The sequence below is a fragment of the Mesoplodon mirus genome (genome assembly GCF_964341445.2).
Source record: "Mesoplodon mirus genome assembly, chromosome: 3".
Lineage (NCBI taxonomy): Eukaryota > Metazoa > Chordata > Mammalia > Artiodactyla > Ziphiidae > Mesoplodon > Mesoplodon mirus.
Genome location: NC_138978.1, coordinates 123,855,117 through 123,880,523, shown reverse-complemented (window position 1 = coordinate 123,880,523; position 25,407 = coordinate 123,855,117). Strand labels below are relative to the sequence as shown.

The 25,407-nt window shown below is 41.5% G+C and overlaps 1 protein-coding gene across 1 annotated transcript in view; it reads left to right on the top strand.

Moving 5' to 3' along the window:
• Window positions 1–11,036: 11,036 nt before the first annotated feature.
• SLAMF1 (signaling lymphocytic activation molecule family member 1) overlaps window positions 11,037–25,407 on the top strand; it is a 33,292-nt gene continuing 18,921 nt past the window's right edge. The window contains exons 1-3 of the mRNA XM_082612977.1: window positions 11,037–11,224; window positions 19,359–19,700; window positions 21,642–21,926. Of these exons, the coding sequence (XP_082469103.1) occupies window positions 11,149–11,224; window positions 19,359–19,700; window positions 21,642–21,926 (703 nt within the window). The 5' untranslated portion in view covers window positions 11,037–11,148. The remainder of the gene's footprint in view (window positions 11,225–19,358; window positions 19,701–21,641; window positions 21,927–25,407) is intronic.

Sequence of the window (25,407 nt, the reverse complement as noted above, 5' to 3'; positions counted from 1 at the left end):
GACCCTTCACTGTGGGGCTGGCTTATATTATAGGGACCTCTAGTCAGAGACCGTGATGAGAACCGTCATTGGCTGGGAAGATGGGATGCTCAGGGGCAGCCCAGAGCCAGGTATCTTCAGGCAGGTCACTTTGACATCCTAGGCCTTAAAGTGTCAGAAGAGAGAGCAGCAAGTCTCAGGGGAATATTTAGACTCTCTTGATTAAGAACAGGAGATGACCTCATTGTGCAGCTCACCTGAGATTTTTTAGGGAGGGGTTTTTCCCACAGACACATGGTCCTCTTTGCTCTCAGGGAGGGGTTCCACATAGCCAAAGGAAGGAAGTGGTGCTTTGTCACAAGTGATGAAGGTGTGGGGCAGGAAATGGTGCTCACCCAGCATGCTCTTGTTGCCTATACATTTCTCTGTGCTAGATGGAATGTTCCATGGATAATGGGCTATTGACCAACACAAGCTTGAAGATTGGTTAAGCTTCTTGTCAGTGTAATAAGTGGTATGGTGAGTGGATAGAGCTCAATCTCTGGAGTCAAATTAGTATTGAATCCAATCCTCCCATTTTTTTGGCTATGAGCCATTAGACAAGTTACTTAGCAGCTCTTTTCCTCAATCTGTAAAACAGTGATAAATATGGCTGCTTTTTACTATCACAAAGATTAATGGAATAATGTATGTGGAGGCCCTGGACATTTAGGGAGTTGAGTTAGCAGAATTTTCCTCTTCCTACCCTCTTGAATATTCATGGGGAAAATGAGTACACTCCAGGGGAAGAGAAAGAGGTCTTGACCCAGAGTCAGGATTCCCAAGTTTGGTTCAGAGCATGCCTTACACCGCAACCAGCACTGCCTCCTTCATAGGGCTGTTGTAAAGATGAAATAAGGCAGTGAATGTGAAGGCCTTTGAAAATGGCTTTGTAAATACAAAGCATTGTCACCTGTGTATCTTTTGTTGTTGGTCTGCCAAAGTATGTTCTTAAACTTTTATTTTTATTTATTTTTTTGCAGTACGTGGGCCTCTCACTGTTGTGGCCTCTCCCGTTGCAGAGCACAGGTTCCGGACACACAGGCTCAGCGGCCATGGCTCACAGGCCCAGCCACTCTGTGGTATGTGGGATCTTCCCGGACCGGGGCACGAACCCGTGTCCCCTGCATTGGCAGGCGGACTCTCAACCACTGCGCCACCAGGGAAGCCCCAGAGTATCTTCTTTATAGCTGATGAAGCAGCTTGGTGCACCAAGTATGATAACTGCAAACCTCAGGTAAGTCACCTTGCCTCTTAAGTCCTGTAACTCTTCCCTGGGGCTGCTATAACAAATTACCACAAACTTGATGGCTTAACTGTAGGATTTTGTGGATATTCTTTATCAAATTGAGAAGTTCCCCACTATTTCTAGCTGGCCAAGAGTTTTTATCATGAAAAACTGTTCAGTTGGTAAATGATCTACCTGGGTACTCTGGAACTTTAATGTTCTGTGATCTCTAAGAGTAAAGGAGAAAAAAGAGCTTATAGATTTGTGCAGGAGGACCTTCAAGATGGCGGAGGAGTAAGATGAGGAGATCACCTTCCTCTCCACAAATACAACAAAAATACATCTACATGTGGAACAACTCCTGCAGAACACCTACTGAACACTGGCAGAAGACCTCAGACTTCCCAAAAGGAAAGAAATGGCCCACGTATCTGGCCACGTGGCTGATAGGGTCTTGGTGCTCCAGCCGGGTGTGAGGCCTGAGCCTCAGAGGTGGGAGTGCCGAGTTAAGGACATTGGTTCACCAGAGACCTCCAGGCCGCATGTAATATCAATTGGTGAGAGGTCTCCCAGAAATCTCCATCTCAATGCTAAGACCCAGCTTCACTCAATGACCAGCAAGCTACAGTGCTGGACACCCCATGTCAAACAACTAGCAAGACATGAACACAACCACACCCATTAGCAGAGAGGCTGCCGAAAATCATAACAAGGTCACAGGCACCCCAAAACACACCACCGGATGCAGTCCAGCCCACCAGAAAGACAAGACCCAGCCTCATCCACCAGAACACAGGCACCAGTCCCCTCCACCAGGAAGCCTACACAGTCCACTGAACCAAACTTAGCCACTGGGGGCAGACACAAAAAACAACGGGAACTATGAACCAGCAGCCTGTGAAAAGGAGACCCCAAGCACAGTAAGTTAAGCAAAATGAGAAGACACAGAAAAATGCAGCAGGTGAAGGAGCAACGTAAAAACCCACGAGACCAAACAAATGAAGAGGAAGTAGGAAGTCTACCTGAAAAAGAATTCAGAGTAATGGTAGTAAAGATGATGCAAAATCTTGGAAATAAAATGCAGAAAATACAAGAAACGTTTAACAAGGACCCAGAAGAACTAAATAGCAAACAAACAATGATGAACAACACAGTAAATGAAATTAAAAATTCTCTAGAACAAAAAAATAGAGGAAAAATTGAGGCAAAAGAACGGAGAAGTGACCTGGAAGATAAAATAGTGGAAATAACTACCACAGAGCAGAAAAAAGAATGAAAAGAATTGAGAACAGTCTCAGAGACTTCTGGGACAACATTAAATGCACCAATATACGAATTATACGGGGCCCAGAAGTAGAAGAGAAAAAGAAAGGGATTGAGAAAGTATTTGAAGAGATTGTAGTTGAAAACTTCCCTATTATGGGAAAGGAAATAGTCAATCAAGTCAAGGAAGCACAGAGAGTCCCATACAGGATAAATCCAAGGAGAAACATGCCAAGACACAAATTAATCAAACTATAAAAAATTAAGTACAGAGAAAAGATATTAAAAGCAGCAAGGGAAAAACAACAAATAACATACAAGGGAATATCCATAAGGTTAAGAGCTGATCTTTCAGCAGAAACTCTGCAAGCCAGAAGGGACTGGCAGGACATACTTAAACTGATGAAAGGGAAAAACCTACAACCAAGACTACTCTACCCAGCAAGGATCTCACTCAGATTTGACAGATATATTAAAATCTTTACAGAGAAGCAAAAGCTAAGAGAACTCAGCACCACCAAAGCAGATTTACAACAAATGTTAAAGGAACTTCTCTAGGCAGGAAACACAAGAGAAGGGAAAGACCTACAAAAACAAACCTCAAACAAGAAACTGATAATAGGAACATACATATCGATAATTACCTTAAATGTAAATGAATTAAATTCTTCAACCAAAAGACATAGAATGGCTGAATGGTACAATAACAAGACCCATATATATGCTGTCTACAAGAGACCCACTTCAGACCTAGGGACACATACAGACTGAAAGTGAGGGGATGGAAAAAGATATTCCATGCAAATGGAAATCAAAAGAAAGCTGGGGTAGCAACTCTCATATCAGACAAAACAGACTTTAAATAAAGACTATTACAAGAGACAAAGAAGGACACTACATAATGATCAAGGGATCAATCCAAGAAGGTATAACAATTGTAAATATTTATGCAACCAACGTAGGGGCACCTCAATACATAAGGCAACTGCTAACAGCCATAAGAGGGGAAATCGACAGTACCACAATCATCGTAGGGGACATTAACACCCCACTTACACCAATGGACAGATCAAACAAAATAAAAATAAATAAGGAACCACAAACTTTAAATGATACATTAAACAAGATGGACTTAATTGATATTTATAGGACATGCCATCCAAAAACAACAGAATACACTTTCTTCTCAAGTGCTCATGAAACATTCTCCAGGATAGATATCATGGGTCACAAATCAAGCCTTGGCAAACTTAAGAAAATTGAAAGTATATCAAGTATCTTTTCTGACCACAATGCTATGAGACTAGGTATCAATCAGAGGAAAAGAAAACTGTAAAAAATACAAATGCATGGAGGCTAAACAATAACTAATAAATAACCAAGACATCACTGAAGAAATCAAATAGGAAATCAAAAAGTACCTAGAAACAAAAGACAATGAAAACACGATGGCCCAAAACCTATGGGATCCAGCAAAAACAGTTCTAAGAGGGAAGTTTATAGCAATACAATCCTACCTCAAGAAATAAGAAACATCTCAAATAAACAACCTAACCTTACACCTAAAGCATTTAGAGAAAGAAGAACAAAAAAACCCCCCAAAGTTAGCAGAAGGAAAGAAATCATAAAGATCAGATCAGAAATAAATGAAAAAGAAATGAAGGAAACAGTAGCAAAGATCAATAAAACTAAAAGCTGGTTCTTTGAAAGATAAACAAAATTGATAAACCGTTAGCCAGACTCATCAGGAAAAAAGGGAGAAGACTCAAATCAACAGAATTAGAAATGAAAAAGAAGTAACAACTGACACTGTACAAATACAAAGGATCATGAGAGATTACTACAAGAAACTATATACCAATAATATGGACAACCTGGAAGAAATGGACAAATTTTTAGAAAAGCACAACCTTCAGGCACTGAACCAGGAAGAAATAGAAAATATAAACAGACCAATCACAATCACTGAAATTGAAGCTGTGATTAAAAATCTTCCAACAACAAAAGCCCAGGACCAGATGGCTTCACAGGCGAATTCTATCAAACATTTAGAGAAGAGCTAACACCTGTCTTCTCAAACTCTTCCAAAATATAACAGAGGGAGGAATACTCCCAGACTCAGTCTACGAGGCCACCATCACCCTGATACCAACACCAGACAAAGATGTCTCAAAGAAAGAAAACTACAGGCCAATATCACTGATGAACATAGATGCAAAACTCCTCAACAAAATACTAGCTAACAGAATCCAGCAGCACATTAAAAGGATCATACACCGTGATCAAGGGGGGGTTATCCCAGCAAAGCAAGGATTCCTCAGTATATGCAAATCAATCAATCAATGTGATACACCATATTAAAAAATTGAAGGATAAAAACCATATGATAATCTCAGTAGATGCATAAAAAGCTTTTGGCAGAATTCAACAATGATAAAAACTCTCCAGAAAGTAGGCATAGAGGGAACTTACCTCAACATAATACGACAAACCCACAGCCAACATCATTTTCAATGGTGAAAAACTGAAACCATTTCCACTAAGATCAGGAACAAGACAAGGATGTCCACTCTCACCAGTATTATTCAACATAGTTTTGGAAGCTTTAGCCACAGCAATCAGAGGTAAAAAAGAAATAAAAGGAGTCCAAATCAGAAAACAAGAAGTAAAGCTGTCACTGTTTTCAGATGACATGATACTATACATAGAGAATCCTAAAGATGCTACCAGAAAACTACTAGAGCTAATCAATGAATTTGGTAAGGCAGCAGGATACAAAATTAATGCACAGAAATCTCTTGCATTCCTATACACTAATGATGAAAGACCTGAAAGAGAAATTAAGGAAACACTCCCATTTACCATTGTAATGGAAAGAATATCTAGGCATAAACCTACCTAAGGAGACAAAAGACCTGTATGCAGAAAACTATAAGACACTGATGAAAGAAATTAAATATGATACAAACAGATGAAGAGATATACCATGTTCTTGGATTGGAAGAATCAACATTGTGAAAATGACTTCTACTGCTCAAAGCAATCTACAGATTCAATGCAATCCCTATCAAACTACCAATGGCATTTTTCACAGACCTAGAACAAAAAAATTTCACAATTTGTATGGAAACACAAAAGACCCCGAATAGTCAAAGCAATCTTGAGAAAAGAAAAACGGAGCCAGAGGAATCAGGCTCCCTGATTCAGACTATACTACAAAGCTATGGTAATCAAGACAGTGTGGTACTGGCACAAAAACAGAAATATAGATTAATGGAACAGGAAAGAAAGCCCAGAGATAAACCCACACACATATGGTCACCTTATCTTTGATAAAGGAGGCAAGAATATAGAATGCAGCAAAGACAGCCTCTTCAATAAGTGATGCTGGGAAAACTGGACAGCTACATGTAAAAGAATGAAATTAGAACACTTCCTAACACCATACACAAAAATAAACTCAAAATGGATTAAATACCTAAATGTAAGGCTAGACACTGTCAAACTCTTAGAGGAAAACATAGGAAGAACACTCTATGACATAAATCACAGCAAGATCCTTGTTGACCCACTTCCTAGAGAAATGGAAATAAAAACAAAAATAAACAAATGGGACCTAATGAAACTTAAAAGCTTTTGCACTGCAAAGGAAACCATAAATAAGATGAAAAGACAACCCTCAGAATGGGAGAAATATTTGCAAATGAAGCAACTGACAAAGTATTAATCTCCAAAATTTACAAGCAGTTCATGCAGCTCAATATCAAAAAAACAAACAACCCAATCCAAAAAGAAGACTTAAATAGACATTTCTCCAAAGAAAATATACAGATTGCCGACAAATACATGAAAGTATGCTCAACTTCACTAATCGTTAGAGAAATGCAAATCAAATGTACAATGAGGTATCACCTCACAGTGGTCAGAATGGCCATATCATAAAAATTACAAACAATAAATGCTGGAGAGAATGTGGAGAAAAGGGAACACTCTTGCACTGTTGGTGGGAATGTAAATTGATACAGCCACTATAGAGAACAGTATGGAGGTTCCTTAAAAAAGTAAAAAAGTAAAGTTAGAACTCCCATATGACCCAGCAATCCCACTACTGGGCATAAAGCCTGAGAAAACCATAATTCTAAAAGAGTCATGTACCACAATGTTCATTGCAGCACTATTTACAATAGCCAGGACATGGAAGCAACCTAAGTGTCCATTGACAGATGAATGGATAAAGAAGATGTGGCACATATATACAGTGGAATATTACTCAGCCATAAAAAGAAATGAAATTGAGTTATTTGTAGTGAGGTGGATGGACCTAGAGACTGTCATACAGAGTGAAGTAAGTCAGAAAGAGAAAAGCAAATACTATATGCTAACACATATATATGGAATAAAAATAAATGGTTCTGAGGAACCTAGGGGCAGGACAGGAATAAAGATGCAAACATAGAGAATGGACTTGAGGACATGGGGTGGGGGAAGGGTATGCTGGGACAAAGTGAGAGAGTAGAATGGACATATATACACTACCAAATAAAAAATAGATAGCTAGTGGGAAGCAGCTGCATAACACAGGGAGATCAGCTCGGTGCTTTGTGTCCACCTAGAGAGGTGGGATAGGGAGAGTGGGAGGGAGACCCAAGAGGGAGGGGATATGGGGATATATGTATTCGTATAGCTGACTCACTTTGTTATACCACAGACACTAACACAAGAATGTAAAGCAATTATACTCCAATAAAGATGTTAAAAAAAATAAAAGATTTTTGCAGAGGGAAGACAAAAACTGTTCAGTTTTGTCAAATTATTTTTCTGTGTCTCTTAACGTGGTCATGTGATTCTTCTTCTTTATCCTGTTGGTATGATGGATTAATTGTTTTTCAAATGTTAAACAAGTCTTGCATACCTGGGATAAATCCCACTTTGTTGTAGTATATAATTCTTTTTGTACATTGTTGGATTGGAGTTGCTAATATTTTGTTGAGGATTTTTCTGCCTATGCACATGAGAGTTATTTGTCCGTGGGGTTTCTTTCCTTGCATAGTCTTTGTCTGGTTTTGTTATTAGAGTGAGTTAGAATATGGAAAATAATGAGTTCAGAAGAAATCCCTTTACATCTATCTTCTGAAAGAGATTCTACAGAACTGGTATGATTTCTTCCATTAAATGTTTGGTAGAATTCACCAGTAAGCCCAACTGGAACTGATGCTTTCTGCTTTGGAAGGTACTTAATTATTGATTCAATTTATTTAATAGATGTAGGCCTATTCAGATTGTCTATTTCATCCTGTGTGAGTTTTGGCAGGTTGTGTCTTTCAAGGAGTTGGTCCATTTCATTTAGATTTTCAAATTTGTGGGCATGGAGATGTCATAGCATTTCTTTATTATCCTTTTAATGTTTATGAGGTTGGTAGTGATGTCCCCTCTTTCATTTCTAATACTAGTAATTTGCATCATCTTTTTTTTCCTTATTTAGCCTGGCCACAGTTTTATCGATTTTGCTGACCTTTTCAGAGAACCACATTTTGGTTTCATTGATTTTCTCTATTGATTTCCTGTTTTCAATTTCATTTCTTACTGTTCTAATTTTATTATTTCTTTTCTTCTGCTAACTTTGGATTTAATATGCTCTTCTTTTTCTAGTTTGATGAGGTGGGAGCTTCAATGACTGATTTTAGTCCTTTATTCTTTTCTAATACATGCATTCAATGCTATAAATTTCTTTCTAGGCACTACTATTGCTATCCCACACATTTTGATAAGTAGTGCTTTCATTTTCATTTTGTTCAAAATATTCAAAAATTTCTCGTGAGATTTCTTCTTTAACCTATCTTATTTAAAAGTGTGTTGTCTAATCTCCACATATATTGAAGTTTTCCATTTTTTCTGTTGATTTCCAGTTTTACTCCATTGTGGTCTAAGAGCAGACATTGTATGACTTGTATTCTTTTAAATTTGTTAAGGTGTGTTTTATGGACCACCAAAAGGTGGTCTATGTTGGTGAATGTTCCATGTGCGCTTGAGAAGAATGTGTGTTCTTCTGTCATTGAATGAAGTAGTCTATAGATGTACATTTATACAGTTGATTGGTGGTGGAATTGAGTTCAATGATGTCCTTACTGATTTTCTGCCTGTTGGATTCATCTAGTTCTGATAGAGGGGTGTTGAAGTCTCCAATTATGACAGAGGATTTATCTCTTCCTCCTTGTAGTTCAAACAGTTTTGTCGCACATATTTGAAGCTCTGTTGTTAGGCACGTACATGTTAAGGGTTGTTATGTCTTCTTGGAGAATTGACCTCTTTGTCATTATGTAACATCCTTCTTTATCCTGATAACTTTCCTTGCTTTGATGTTGGTAGATCCGAGTTTCTAACCTTTATTATTTTCCTTCTCTATAAAGAACTTCTTTTAACATTTCTTACAAGTCAGAACTACTGGCAACAAATTCCCTCCATTTTTGTCTGAAAAAGTCCTTATGTCTCTTTCACTTTTGAAGGGTAATTTCACAGGGTACAGAAAATTATAGGTTGGTGGTATTTTCCTCAACACTTTAAATATTTTACTCCACTCTCAATTCTTGCTTGCAGTTCATTTTTTAAAGTTAAATAAATGTGGAACCATTTTGAAGACATATATTGTGACCTCACTTGCTCTTCAGCGACACTACTGACTTTATGCTGAATAAGATGATAGTTTTTAAGTACTAGAGAATATTTCCTCAATTTTTTATGCATTTCACAGTGATATGATGTTTTATGTCCACCACAGAGATACAATAGATGTAAATGTTCTCAAGAGCATAGAGAATAGTAAAATGTAAAAATATAAGAAGTAATGAGTTTTTATTCCCTTAGTTTTTGATATAAGTTATTTAATTGTAAGTTTATATAATTCAATTTTTAATAATGTAATGTTTATCAATAACCAGCTCATAAGATTTCTGATAATTTAACAATTGGCTCTCATGAGTTGGTACATGCTGGCTCCAGCACACCACTGGGTAGTGCTGTGGGGAGGAAAGTTGGATGTCAGGTGTTTGTGTGTGGTGGGGTGATGAGAATAAAGAGCACTTTCACATATATCACCAGTTCTTATTACCCTTGTCCTCTTAGGGAGGCCCATTGGAAAGTGCCTTTGACCTGTTAAAATGGACTTTAAAAATACCTGTTAAAATGGCCTTTCAATTTCCTTGTGAGCCAATAATAGCATCTTTCCCATGTTTCATGTTTATAGCTTAACTTATGGAAAAGCACAAGATCTTTCTTCTGTCAACTCTAGTCCCTTCTCCTCAACAAAAAATTAGTTACAAATTCTAAAATAAGGTGGCCCCTCCAAACACAGCACAGGGCTCACTAAATTCTACCACAAGTACCCAGCAGAGAAATTGGGTTTCTGCCAGCTGACCCACCCTTGCCCACCCCCATCTCTCTGTGACTTTGGCACCAGGACCTGACTGCATGGAGAAGTGTTCTCTGAAATTATGGAACAAATCAGAAGTAAAAGGTCCATCAGCTCATTAAAGGTCAGTCATCCAAGTTCAACTTTGAACTAACACATCCAAATTTGGGGTGGCCTGACACGACTACATCTTTTTATTTGTATAATAAGAGTAATGTACCAAAATGTTCATTGCAGCTCTACTTACAATAGCCAGGAGATGGAAACAACCTAAGTGTCCATCATCGGATGAATGGATAAAGAAGATGTGGCACATATATACAATGGAATATTACTCAGCCATAAAAAAACCGAAATTGAGCTATTTGTAATGAGGTGGATGGACCTAGAGTCTGTCATACAGAGTGAAGTTAAGTCAGAAAGAGAAAGACAAATACCGTATGCTAACACATATATATGGAATTTAAGGGAAAAAAATGTAATGAAGAACCTAAGGGTAAGACAGGAATAAAGACACAGGCCTACTAGAGAATGGACTTGAGGATATGGGGAGGGGGAAGGGTAAGCTGTGACAAAGTGAGAGAGTGGCATGGACATATATACACTACCAAACGTAAAATAGATAGCTAGTGGGAAGCAGCCACATAGCACAGGGAGATCAGCTCGGTGCTTTGTGACCACCTACAGGGGTGGGATAGGGAGGGTGGGAGGGAGGGAGACGCAAGAGCAAAGAGATATGGAACATATGTATATGTATAACTGATTCACTTTGTTATAAAGGAGAAACTAATACACCATTGTAAAGAAATTTTACTCCAATAAAGATGTAAAAAAAAAAAAAAAAAAAAAAAAAGATTTACCAGACAGAACCGCCCAGAGAGTCTTGACATCCCTTTCCAGAAGACAGCTAAGAAAGGGAGGGGGGGAGCACATTTCTGCCCAAGGCTGGGGTTTGACCGAGGTGACTACACAGCTCCCTTCTCAGCTCTTGCAGTCTAAGCACCTGACTTTGACTTCTTGGGAACAGCAGAGTGACTTAAAGCCTGAAAGGAGATGAGCAATCCTCGAGGCACAGGCAGAAAAAGTCCCAGTGAGACAGGAAGCCTACTGGTTCCTGATGCATAAACTAGACAGTAGAGGCAGCACTTGTCTGACAAAGAGCTCACTCTGCCGTGGCATCTGCGAGCAGCTGCCGGGCTCCTCACCAGGCTCCCTTCCCTCTCCTCACTGGCTGATGGATCCCAAGGGGCTCCTCTCCTTGAACGTCCTGCTGTTTTTCTCCCTAGCTTTTGAGCTGAGCTGCAGAACAGGTGAGTGCTCATCTGTCTGAGGGCTTGGGTCGCATGATTACCTACCAGGAATCAGCTGTAACCCATGGATGGAGAGAAGATGCAGGGGTGATGGGTTGTTTTTCGGCTGCCTCTTCCTCAGAGACTGACTCTGAGTTCTTCCTGCCTCTTTTAAAGAGGAAGGAACATTGTGAGTTACTGGGCTCCTGGCTTCTGAGGCTAAGTCCCACCAGTCCTAGTTTCCAAGGAAACCAGGAGCTCTGAGCCAAAGGCACTGGTCACATTCTAGACCAGCCTCTCTGGGTGAGAGGCTCCAGTCAAAGTCCTGGCTGAGTGGTTGGTTTTGTATGAGTATCCTTCTGGCAGAGACCCAGGCTAAGGGAATGAGCTGTAGGGATGGAGCTCTGGGAGAATATTACTCCTACAACCCTGTCCTGGATGGGATCCTCACATACGCAAGCAGACAAATGGAAAACATGCTCCACCTACATGAAAGGGCTGTAGTGGGAAGAGAGGGTAGAAGTGAAAACCCCAGGCACTGGTTGAGAACAGATAGTGGCCACAGTGTGGTCATACTGGTGGCTACTTTCCTGGAAGAGAAGGCTCCAAGGCAGCAAGAGGGGGAGAGGCCAGGATTTGGGGAGCCCAGGGCTGGTTACAGTAAGTGAGAAATGCAAATTGGAAATGCTCAGGGTCAGGACAGCTCCAGTGTAGGGCCAGACACAAGACAAAGTGTTTGGAGCTGGGCTCTGCTCCTGTCTTTCTGGTTTGCTGGTATTCTCTGCTTAGTAATAGCTGAGCTATGAGAAAAGGTGTTTGAGAAAGAAAAAGCCAAGCAAGGGGCAGACTTTGGGCTCACTATGGAGTGGGTGAGAATCTCCTTTCTGCTTAAATGCCTTGGGACTGTGGGAAGCAGTCTGGAGTGGAAGTGTCATTAAGGAAGGGGGGACTTCCTGAGGCTCCGGATGTTCTGTTCTTGGGGTTTTCAAGACCACAAATCCATTATGGACTTTTCCAGGAGAAGCCCAGAGATATGCTACGATTGTCAGAGGGGCTGCACTTGGGATCTGTCTTTTGCCAGATTCCCAGATGAATAGCACTTCCTTGGCCCCACTTTTCCTCAGAATCAGGCAGACCCATGGCTCTTGCTACCCAAGGTCTCAGAGAGCAATAATTGAACTGAGGGCTCAGAAAGCCAAACAGAACGACTTTAAGCCATCACAGGGAGAGTCAAACTTTCCTGGGTGCACCCCATTTGTGACTCCACCAATTTTGGAATTCTTCTTAGTGACTATCAGGCGTGATGGGTTTGAACAGTGAGCTGGGATTTTCTATTTCTGTGCTGGCTTGCCTCCTGGCCAGTCTGGCCCTGGTATTTCAGGTTCTGCTGACAGCTGCTGCATAGAAAGCTTTGGAGGTCACTGGTCAGTAAGAAACAGCCCAGCCCCACAGACATGTCTACCCAATCGGTAGTGTCTCCCTTCCTTGCCTTTGTCTTCTCTGAAATATGTACAAAAATCTTAGTGTTTTTATTTTAAAATAGGCACCCTTTTGTGAAACCCCAATGAAACCCAGATGGAAATGCTTTGCAAATGGGACAGGTCATTCATGACAGATTCACCCAACCAAGAAACCCCATTCTTGTAAAATCAGTACCCACTCCCTTTCACATCTCTACTCAGCTCGACTTACAATTCCCAGTCAAAACTGTAAAAATCAAAAAGTCCACATGTCCCTCCACCCAATAAAGTGAATTTTCCATTTCCCCCAATGATACATTTTTAATAGACTACATTTTTTAGAGCTGTTTTGAGTTCACAGCAAAACTGAGCAGAAGGTGCAGAGATTTCCAGCTACCTCCACACATGCACAGCCTCCTCCATTATCAACATCCCCCACCTGAGTGGTGCATCTCTTACAACTGATGAATCTACCCCAGTGGGATTTTTTATCCCTTCATTCAGGTCTTCCTCACCTCCTTCACACACATGAGGGGAGAGGTGAGGGACAAGTGGGGGCAACCTAGACTTGGCCCAACCTTGTTGTTCACTGGCCCATTGTACCCCGAGATGCAGATCTAGGCACTCTCATCTCTCAAAAGCTTTAATACTGTGATATAATGCCACTACCTTCACTGTCTCCAGTGTTGGACTGGAAATCAGAACCTCAAGGCTATTTGGTTTTATCCATAGATTGCCTTTGAACAATCCCATTCAGCAACGGTCTACTAAGGACACACGATGTGGCTAGCACTATGTGAGGTGTGGGGGAAGTAAAATGAACAACCACAGCCTCTGCCTAGCACTTGACACAGTATCTGGTACATGAGAGCCCTTCCATGAATGTTTGTTGAATGAATAATGATAGTATGTACAGAATCCTTGCTGTATATCAAACACTGTTGTAAGTGCTTTATGTATATTATTAATTTAATTATCATACCAACCCTATGAGATATGTGTAGTTATTGTTACTTTATGATTTTATAAAAGAGGAAAAAGAGGCATAGAGTAGTTAGCAATTTCTCTTTAATCACCCAGCCTGACTCCAGAGGCCTGAATGAATGAAACTCGATAAGCTTATGTTTAGGGAGGAGGAGAATCCTAAAATTTGTTTCCAGGTCCCATGGCAAAAATTAGAATATGCTGTCTATAATTGAAGCATATGAGTTGATTTTAATTGAACTGAAATGAAGTATAAGAATTTTCAAAAGGTGAGAGAAGTTGACAAAATCAAAGAAGGAAGTACAAGGCGTATGGAGCTATTTGATCTGGAATTTGAAAAGTGGATAGAAACATCTTTCATCATGTAGCTTTCATTTAATTTTTTGTTAACTAGTTTGTTTATTGGAAGAGTATCACATGTATGTCTATAAAACTTCAACAGTGTAAAAGGGTACAGAATGGAGACAAATCTCCCTTCTATACCCCTCCCTACTGTTACCAGTTTCTTGCATATCTTTTTAAATATGTACATCAGGTAGGTTGGATTTTTATATAACTTGAAAAGAGTACTCTAGATGAAGGCACAGATGCAGAGGTAAAATGCTGTGAGTTTGCAGGGGGAACTGTAAGTGGCCTGTTGTACCTGAAACAGAGGTTTCATAGCTAAGGCACTTGCTTCTAGCTCCTCACCTGGCAAATAGGGATAAGTGTCTCCTTCATCTCCCTACATAAACAACTCTTATGGATGGTATAAAGATAAAGGAGAGTACATTCAGATTTTGGAGAGAGAAGAAATTAGACTCTGTTTTGTCATTTGTTCATTCATTCATTCATCTCATTCAGTTTTTTCATTCTCTCGGGCAAAAAGGATTTATTGAGCTCCTACCATGTCCCAGGTGGGTATTAAGATTACAGCAGTGAACAAAACAGACACAGTCCCTACTCTTGGAAACTTATAACTGAATAAGGATGACAAGCATTGAACCAGAGTTAAAAGTGTGTTGAGTGATACGAAAGGAGAGATGCAAAGTGCACTGGAAGCACATGGCAGAGAAACCGAATCTAAGCCAAGGGTCAAGGGCAGAGGCCTGAAGGACAGAAGGAGTTAACCTGGCAAATAAAGTGCAGTAACAGGCTTTCAGGCTGGGGAATGGTGAGGGCAAATATTCTAAGATAGAAAGACCCAGCAGCGTCAAGGAATGGGACTAGGAGAACAGCTGATAGGACTTCAGTTTAAAAAGGAGACTTATTAAAGACACATTATCTTTTCTTTGTAAGCCTAGATTTCCCATAAGAACTGTGAGCGCTCTGAATCCTACCTGAAAGAAATGCTGTGGCAAGATGCCCAATATCAGGGCTGGGCAAAAAATAATGTTATCATTTGGTAGAATCCCATTTTGTGAAAGGTTTGGCTAAATGCTACTGATTTCAGGAAAATATCCACGGGCCCATGTGAATCACTCTACTTTCTAAGTAGAATTGCCCTGGAAGGAAAGTGAGTTGGTGTTAACAGCTACAAATGTTTCCTCCAGACTTTCTTAGTAACCAGGGGCTGACTGAATCACAGACCTGTTGGAAAACACTCATCAAGCAGTAGGATGTTTCAGGAGCTGGGACTCTACTTGAAGGGTTTTATGAACCACTTTAAAGTCCCCACTTATTTTTCCACTCTTGCTTAGGTGGCAATGAGTTCACGTACCCACTGCAGACCTGGCCACTCACACGCTTAGTTGCCACATCATCATTCTTTATGTGGGTTGTAGCGTGTGAGGGTCTCTTCCTGATGAAGTTTTGATTCCACTCCCTGTGACTGAGTCTGCCTAAACCACGCAGGCTTTTCTTCTCATCTGCCCTCTCTTTCTTTCCCTCTTTACCCTCTTCTTTTCTTTTTTCAAAAAATTTTTTTCTTTGATTTCTTTGTTTTTTTTTTTTTTTTTTTGGCTACTCCCTGCCCCATCCTCTATTTCCTCTTCCCCCTGACTCCCTTCCAATTCCAAGCTTTGAAAACAACCATGGTGTAAAGAGTTTGTTGGGTTACATGGGCGGAAGGAAGGGGCACACAGGAGACACAGCAGGGTGGAGACTTATGGTCTAGGAATGGGTATAATTTCCATTTCTTTTTTCTCCATATTAAAATTGATCCAAAAAAATCAACAGTATGATGGCAATTCTCAACCTTGATTTGAAGCCCAGACTCCTTTGAGAGATGACATTTATGGCTATGCTCCCAGGAGAATGTACATATGCTTATTTATACCACTTTTGTACACAATTTCAGGGGGCCCATGTACCACATGACGTTTCTCCTTGCATGGATGGTTCTAGTTTTCTGTCCTCCCTTTATTGGTAGAAGTTTAAGTTCAGGATTCAAGAGGTTACTCTCTTGGGTACTGTACCTACCACATTATCTGGACAGTCAGGCATCCATAAGTGTGGCTGGAAGGAATTCCGACATGCCCTCCAGTTTATCTTTATAAAAACAGCAACACCAGCACCATGAACAGCAGTCCTTATCGAATCAATTAAGCAACAAGGGAGAGCACTCTGTTTCAAGAGTTGATGTATTGGCAACATGTCAAAGAGCAAATGCCTAATTGTCTTTCTCACTGTTCCTTAATAATTATAAGTGTCAGGAATTCCCTGGCAGTCCAGTGGTTAGAACTCGGGGCTTTCATTACCGGGGCCCAGGGTTCAATCCCTGGTTGGGGAACTAAGATCCTGCAAGCTACGTGACATGCATGGCAAAAGAAAAAAAATACTACGTGTCAACCACTCAAATCCTGATTTTTCTTTTTTCCCAACCTCTGAATCTCTAGTCTGATATCAGCTGGGCCCTTTACAGGATCTCAGAGCATGTTGGTATCAAGAACATCTGAATCAGTTTGCCCAAATTTCCAACATCCATCTTAACCACTAGTTATTGTGTCTTTTCTAGGTGGCTGCATTACTTAGGCAGACAGTTTTATTGTACTCTTCTGACTTTCTTATCAACTAGAACAATTTGTGCTTTCTCTGACTCATGCGCTCCTTCTTTTATGAACATTAGCTTATGGTTAAGTTCAATTATTAAGTTCAGTCACCTATTGGGCAGAGCTAAATAAGAGAGGTTTAGTCAGGTAACATGGCTTTCAGCATTCATAAATTGAACAGGTATTTATTTAAAGCCTACTATGTGCCAACCACAGTTGTGAGTCCTAGGGACAAAACAGTGAACAAAATCAAATTCTTCCTCTTGAGAAGTTGGCATTCTAGTGTTAAAAAATAAAATGAATAATATATACAGTATAACATCAGACAGTGATAAGCACAACAAGAAGGGATAGGATAGATAGGATAGTCAGAGCAGGTCTCTCAGAGAAGATGATTTTTTGAGCAGAAATCTAAAATAAAATGAGGGAATGAGCTCTTTAGATATGTAAGGGAAGAGATTGCCAGAAAGAGAGAGAGAGAACAGCAAATGCAAAAGCTCTGAGATGAGAATGTTCTGGATGAGTTACAGACCAGCCAAAGCCAGTGTGGCCATAGTGCAGTGAGGACAGGAGATGGAGTTGGAGAGGTACCAGGAATTGGGTTATTCAGTCTTTGAAGCAATAATAGGGGCTATAGATTTTATTCTATGGGTGCTTAGAAAGCCCTGAAAAATTAAAAGCAGGAGAGAGACAAAATCTGATATAGTTTTAAAAGGTTACGCTGTCCATTGCATGGATGCAGGGAGATAAGTTGGAAGACAATGACAGGGCCAGGCTGGTGATGATGGTGGTTGAAAGTCCTGAGATGCCAGATATATTTTTAAGGCAGAGTCAACAGGATTGCTGATAGATTGAATGTGGAGTATCAGAGGAAGAAAGGAGTCAAAGATGATTCCAGTGTTTTGGCCTAGGAATTGTAATGTTGTTTACAGAAGGGGCTATAGAATCAAGTGTTCATTTGCTAAGTTTGAGATGCCCTTTAGGCCTCCAAATACCAATACCAATCGGTGTAGTCAATTTGCAGTACTGTGAAGGGTTTGGGTAAGAGATATATCTCTGTAAGCATTCCAGAAACATGTCAAACTATGCAACTAGATAAGTGTGGCTGAGAAAGAGAAGAGGTCTGAGTACTGAGTTCTGGGATGCTCCAGTCTTAGAGGTCTTTAAGAGTAGAAGGTTTCAGGCAAGGAGACTGAGAAAGGGCAGCCAGTGAAATAGGAAGAAAACCAGGAGAGTGTGTTGTTCCCCAGGCCAAATGAAGGCAGTGTTTCAAAGGGGGAATGTGAACTAGGCCAACTGAAAGCAAGATGAGAAAGCAAGGATGAAGATGGAGAAGTGACTTAGTATCATGGAATATACGGTGACCTTGACAAGAGTGGTTCCAAGGAGTAGTAAGGAGAAGGCCTGTCTGGAGTGGGTACAAGGAAAAATAAGTCAGGAAATGGGGACAGAAGGTATAAACACACATTAAGGGACTTTGGGATAAAAGAAAACAGAGAAATGGGGAGGTGGCTGGGGATGGACCTGGGACCAGGGGAGGGTTTTTTTGTTTTGTTTTGTTTTTTGCAGTACGCGGGCCTTTCACTATTGTGGCCTCTCCCGTTGAGAAGCACAGGCTCTGGACACGCAGGCTCAGCGGCCATGGCTCACGGGCCCAGCCGCTCCACGGCATGTGGGATCTTCCCGGACCGGGGCATGAACCCGTGTCCCCTGCATCGGCCGGCAGACTCTCAACCACTGCGCCACCAGGGCAGCCCCAGGGGAGGGGTTTTTAAGATGAGGGAAATTACATGTTGGTATGTAGTGTGTTAATAGAAATAACCCACAACATACCATAACAATAACAAAGTTGATGACACAAGGGGTGGGGGAAGTTGCAGGAGGAAAGCCTTGAAGTGAGTGAGTGCTCCATGAAGGAAGAGGCTAGCCTTATCTGGGAGCAGAGACCATCCATCCAAGTAGGTAGGTTGACTTGGTGGTGGAAACAAATGGAAGTCCTCTTTTGTTTCTTCTCCTTTTTCAGTGAAATGAGAAGCAGGGTCATTAACTGAGGTTGTGGGGTTTTTTTTTTTTTTTTTTTTGGTTGTTGGCTCAGCTTTTTTGAAAAAGAGAAGTAAAATAATTTCTTGCCCTTGACATTGTTAAATATTTTAGCTTTTGGGGGAGTTAGGATTCCACAGTTTGAATATGAGGCTCATCTCCTCCTGGACTCCACATCCCTCAGACTTTTCTCTTTCCTCCTCATCTGAAATGATGCTTCTGTAATCTTGGTCTCTTGGGCTCACAAGCTCAGAATTAGTTTCAGTTACTCTCCATGCTTCATGCTATATATCCAATGGTGGTGGGAAGTCTGGCTGAGGAATTAATCCAGTTACTAGTTATATGACTTTAACAAAGTCATTTAACTTCTCTATGCCTTAGGTGCCTTAACTATAAATCTGAGTTGATAGAATTCCCTCCTAGATCAAAGAAACCCAGTGTCCTAATTAGTCTATACAGCTCTATAATAAGTGATTTTAAGATTTCCACTGGAGTTTTTGAATACTGAGAATATAGTGGGAAATACTGAGAATATAGTGGGATCCTCGTGACAGTTCTTATAAACTACTAAGGACCTGGCAACCCCAGGGATTGGCCAAGAGGAAGAGGGAGATCGTCCAGTCTATTATTCCTGATCCACAGACAGGATGTGAGTCTCAAAGGCTTCCATAATAAGGGACTTCATTCTCCTTCCTCCTGCAGGTGAGGGCTCAACGAATTGCCCAGTGATGATCCTTGGGCGGCTGGGAAGCAGTGTGCTGCTGCCCCTGACATCTGATGGGATAAGTAAGAGCATGAATAAGAGTATCCACATCCTTGTCACAATGGCAGAATCACCCATAGACACCATCAAGAAGAAAATAGTGTCTCTGGATCTGCGGAAAGGTGACTCTCCACATCATCTGGAGAATGGCTATGAGTTTCATCCAGAAAACCTGAGCCTGAGGATCCTGAAAAGCAGGAAGGAGGATGAGGGCTGGTACTTTATGAGCCTGGAGGAAAATGTTTCAGTCCAGCAATTTTGCCTGCAACTGAAGCTCTATGGTAATGATGGTGGCTTCCCCAGTCCCCACTGGAGGGATGAGATAGTTCCTTGCCTAAGAATTTAGGCCTCTCTCAGAAGCAAAGGGTATTCAGAGCTGGAAGCAACTTGAAAGACATCTCAGTCCAGGGGTAAACCGTCCTTCAGGAAGAAGTTTTAGAAGTTCACAAATCTTTTTTTCGTCCAAATTGCATGTTAGTGATAGCTGATTGGCACAAGTTACCTTTAACCCCATTTTCTTGGGGCTCCAGGCCCTCTTGCCTACAGTCCCGCTGCCTGTGGGCCAGAGGGCCTGGAGCCCCAAGAGTCTCAATTTACAAATAAGATTTTATTTGAAAAAAGGTGTTTTTTTTTTTAATTTAAAAAATACCACTGATCAAGCTCAACCTCGCTTTCATAGATGAGGGCACTGAAATCTAGAGATAAGTGGTTTGCACGTTCCTACCCACATCTGCATAGGTGGATTCACTGCACTAGGAGTCCTGGGAGAAGGAGGGCTGAAATTCAGCCCACACACCACTCACCAAGCCCCGCATCCTGGCAGAGGATTGCATCTACCTGGTGGAAGAGGCATATTTTTCTCATTTAAACAAATGCTCTGATTATAAAATTGTTTAGCTGCAGAACTTAACTAGAATGTAGGTCCATCTAAATCTAAGGCCAGTGCATTTTTGAACTTCTTTAACTGCCAGCTCCTCTTGAACACACCCAGAGTTTGTCTCTTAAGTCCCAAGGCTCCCTTGAATTCCCAGGGATCCTGGCAGCCATGTGGGCTACGCTGCTTCTTCACAGTGAGTTTCTTATCTCTGAGGATGGGACAGGGAGTCCCAAACAGCCAACATTTCTTTAAAATCCTCAGGTACTGACAGGAGAGACAGAAATACCCTCCCTGCCCTTCCCCTGGCCCTAGCATTCCCTTCCCTCCAAACAGTGTATGCAGAATTCCCACAGCCCTCCACCAGGTATCAGGGTGTCCTGACCATTCCAATAGTGTTCCTGGGGCAAGACTGCCATGAGCACAAAGATTACACATGCATTTTCTAGAACAGTTCATTGCCTTTGTCACATCTTGTCTTTTATGATCAAATTCTTAACTTAGAAAATATGGTTCCTGCAACCATATCCTCTTTGACTTCTTCTCAAGTCAAAGAGTCTGGATCTTGGAGTCAGAAAGATGTAGTTTCAGATCTCAGTTTGGCTGTTAGAAGCTGAGTGACATTATGTAATACACTCCACCTCTCTGGGTCTCAGTTTCCTCATCGATAAAATAGGAATAATTATAACTAGGTTCATAATTGTTGAGAAAGTTGTTGAAAAGATTAAAAAATATTATGAATGTGAAATTCTAGTATTATGCCTATCCTATAGTATGTACTAAATAAATAAGACTTTCCCTTTTACCTTGTCTATTTCACAACATTAGAGTGAGATAAGTTGGTGAGGCCTGTGGCTATCCCAATTTCAGACACCCTAAAGCACTTCCTATAACACACACACACACACACACACACAGAGTATAGATGAAATCTCACCAGTAAAAAGTCATTCTTTTAGATCTGGAAGGTAATACTTTAGCCAAGGACAGTTAAAACCCATGGGGGAGTTAGCTGACAGCAAACTCCACAGGTAGAATACAGGAGAGCAACCTAGATGAGGAACAACAGAAAGGCAAGGGGAACCCTAACAGTACTGGTTGGGGGGAACTAAAAGACAATTTTTTATTCTCTATTTTATCCCAAGGTGATCCTGGAAAGGAGTATGGGGGAGGGGCATATGAGAGAGGGATGGTGCAAAGCTGTAGGTCCCCACAGAAATAAATCACAGTGCAGATCCACAGGGAGGGAAAGATGCCATTAGGTTGCATTTTCTTCTAACAAGAAGGTTAAGTCAGCATTCCAGAGGATTCATTTCAGTGATGGCTCCCTTCCTCCTCCTCCTGACAGAGCAGGTCTCCACTCCGGAAATTAAGGTGTTGAACTCCAGCCAGGAGAACGGGAACTGTAGCCTGATGCTGGCCTGCATGGTGGAGAAGGGGGACCATGTAGTTTACAACTGGAGTGAGGAGGCGGGTGCCCCACTGCTGAGCCCCACCAAGAACTCCCACCTCCTGTATCTCACCCTTGGCCCTCAGGATGCTAACAACATCTACATCTGCACCGTGAGCAACCCCGTCAGCAATGGCTCTCAGACCTTCATCCCATGGTCCAGATGCAGCCTTGGTTCCTCAGGTGAGTGCCCTTGTGGTGGCTAGTGTGACATATTAATGATATGGGCTCAGTCCCCACCTGGACCAATTGCTCTTCTTCCATAGCCATGGTCTTCACCTTGGGGACAACACTTTATATTTTCTCTATAGTTTGTAAAAGCCTCCCATGTGCATTCAGTGAGTGGTTACTCTTCATAATGACCAGAGTGGCATTATGCTCAGTTCACAGTTGAGGAGACCAATGAGAAACGATGGAGCCAGACCCAGAGCCCAGGTCTCAAGTTGTGATCCTTCCTCTCCCCTCCTGCCATGGCACCAACCTGCAAGGCTGGTCGGGTGAGGGAGTGCATGTGGCAGGTCCTGACTCCCAAGCCCATGCTCTACTAATGGTGGGATGGTTCTACACCATCAATAAGAATTTATCAATCACCTATTCTGTAGGAAATTGGGAATAGATATGATAAATGACCCCTGCTCTCCATCAACATGTTATAAAATAAGACATGAAACATGTGCTCAATAATGAAAAGCAGGAGGTAATAAAGGGCCACGTTTCATGAAATGTACTGTGAATCCCATAGCAGGTCAGAGGGCCAGGGTAGTCAGTTCTCTGACTAAGACCTAGACTGTGAAGTTTGGGAAAATGGTAAATCATAGAGCACTTTATTATTGGCAAAGCACTTTCAACTGTATGATCTCTTTTGATCCTCACAATGGTCTTATCAGATAAGTGTTGTCATCATCTTCATTTCACAAATTAGGAAGTTTAAGCTCATAGCATGTAAGTACTCTCCTCAAGTTTCTTCAGCTTATAAATGGTAGAGTCAGTACCTAAACCTAGATCTTCTGACTGATCTTTCTCTGGAAAGATAAAGCATCATTATTCTGTTATCAAAATGAATGAAGGACTGATTAAGTAAGCTCATCTACCCACTTGAGATTGGAAACAGGATAGACCACTGAGCCTTTTCATTAATCGATCTTGTGTCCATGCCTCAGGTAGGTTCAGGGACAGAAGAACCAGGGTGCTGGCCCTGCAAGGTATTACCTGTGCTCTGACATTCTTCCCTCTGCATCCACTGGGAGGAAACAAGAGTCATTCCAAGGAGACTCCTGCCCACAGTAGACTTGGTGTATATGTGGAGGGCTTTTCCAGATGACCAAGGATCCAGGGACAGGGGAATGCAGCCAGGTCATGCCCTTCAGCATAGCATGTCCAGTCAGTGACTCCCCTGAGGTATTCCAGAGGGAATGCTGGGAAAATCTACCTGGTCTCTGCATCTGAGAGTTCGTTGGTGAGCCTAACCAACTGCCTGTTTCCTCCCCCAGCCATTCATGGCAGAGTTGGCCACCTGTCCACCCACTCAGTGTGTCTGCCTGCTTGCCCACCTTGCACACAAGCCACATTCACAGGCTCCTCCTCCAGTTCAGACCTCTCTCTCTGACCACAGCTATTCAGAACGTGCTGGTGGGATCAAGAAAGCAGTCTTGCATGAGTGCGGAGTTTACAGAATGTGGCCCCAGTTATCCTAGATCCAATATTACCCTTTTTACTCACAAGGATAAGCCACTTAACCTGTCTAAGACTTAGATTCTTTATCTAAAATAATAACGGCTAAAAGGTCTTAATTGTTTACTATGTGTCAATATGTGGCATCTCATTTAATCCTCCCAGCAACCAAATAGTATTAGTATCCCCACCTTACAGATGAGGAAAGAAAGATATGGAAATGTCACACACAGAGCAAGGGGCAGAGCTGAGTTGTCTGATTCTGAAATTCTCATAGGTACTAGTGGAACAGATAATACACTTTTTAAATGCCTTATAAATCATAATAAAAATGTGTGTTTTTCCCTCAGTGCTGAGGAAGTAGTAGCCCTTACCCCTGCACAGCCTTCTCTGGTCGTAGCAACCCTCTTAGAGTAAAGACAGGGAGCCAAATGTTTTACCCTGACCCACCTCAGAAAAGAGGAATAATTTTCTTCATGCTCCTCAATATAGTTTAATGAGAATTTAATCAATGTTTTCCAAAGTCTTGGCCATAAAGCTTCGGGTAGGGGCACTTAGCTCAGGACATTCTTAAGAAACATATAGGGACTCCCTGGTGGTGCAGTTGTTAAGAATCTGCCTGCTAACGCAGGTGATACGGGTTCAAGCCCTGGTCCGGGAAGATCCCACATGCTGCGGAGCAACTAAGCCCATGCTCCACAACTACTGAGCCTGTGCTCTAGAGCCTGTGCTCCACAACAAGAGAAGCCACCGCAATGAGAAGCCCGCACACTGCAACAAAGAGTAGCCCCCGCTCGCCACAACTAGAGAAAACCTGCACACAGCAACGAAGACCTAACGCAGTCAAAAATAAATTAATTAATAAATTAATTTTTTTAAAAAAGAAAGAAACATGTAAAGGTACTTCCCTGGTGGTCCAGTGGTTAAGACTCTGTGCTTCCACCGCTGGAGGTGCAAGTTTGATCCCTGATCAGGGAACTAAGATCCCGCATGCCATGCAGTGCAGCCAAAAACTAAAAAAAAAAAATTTTTTTAAAGTACTCTTAAAAAAAAAACATGTAAAGATGCTGTTACCCATCTAAGTCACTTTGAGGACCAAGTATGCCCTAGTGTGACCAGATTTACTGGGTATGGAGCAAGCTTTTGTGAGATGGGGAAGGACAAGAAGAAGCGGAAGCATGGCACCATGGGGAAGCCTGTCAGGACCTCAGCTCAGGCATTAAAAGAAATACCCAGCAGCCACTGTACTTTCTTGGGCCTCTGTTTCATTATATGTGAAATGAAAATGGTGAACTAGTGACATTCTTTCCAGAGTAAATATTCTATGATTCAGTTTGTATGTACCTGAATAAGAAATGCTAATAAAGCATTACCAAGGTATATTAGTTTGCTAGGGGTGTTGTAAAAAGATGCCATAAACGGAGTGGCTTATATAACCAAAATTTATTGTCTCACAGTTCTGGAGGCTAGAAGTCCAAAATTAAGGTGTCGGCAGGGTTGGTTCCTTCTGAGAGCTGTGAGGGAAAGATCTGTTCCAGGCCTCTCTCCTTGTCTTGTAGATAGCTGTCTTCTCATTTTGTCTATTCACGTTGTCTTCCCTCTATGTGTATATCTGTCCAAATTTCCCCTTATTATAATGACACCAGTCATGTTGGATTAGGACCCACCTGTACTTAGTTTGCTAGGGTTGCCATAACAAAACACCACAGACGAAGTGGCTTAAATAACAGAAATTTATTTTCACAAGTTCTGGAGGCTAGAAGTCCAAGATCAAAGTGCTGGCAGGGTTGAATTTTTCCTGAGGGCTCTCTCCTTGGCTTGTAGATGTCTACCTTCTTGCTGTGTCTTCACACAGTCTTTCCTCTGGGCATGTTCATCCGTAATGTCTCTTAGCGTGTCCAGGTTTCTTCTTCTTATAAGGACACCAGTAAGACTAGATTTGGGTTCACCCTAATGACTTCATTTTAACTTGATTACCTCTGTAAAGGCCCAG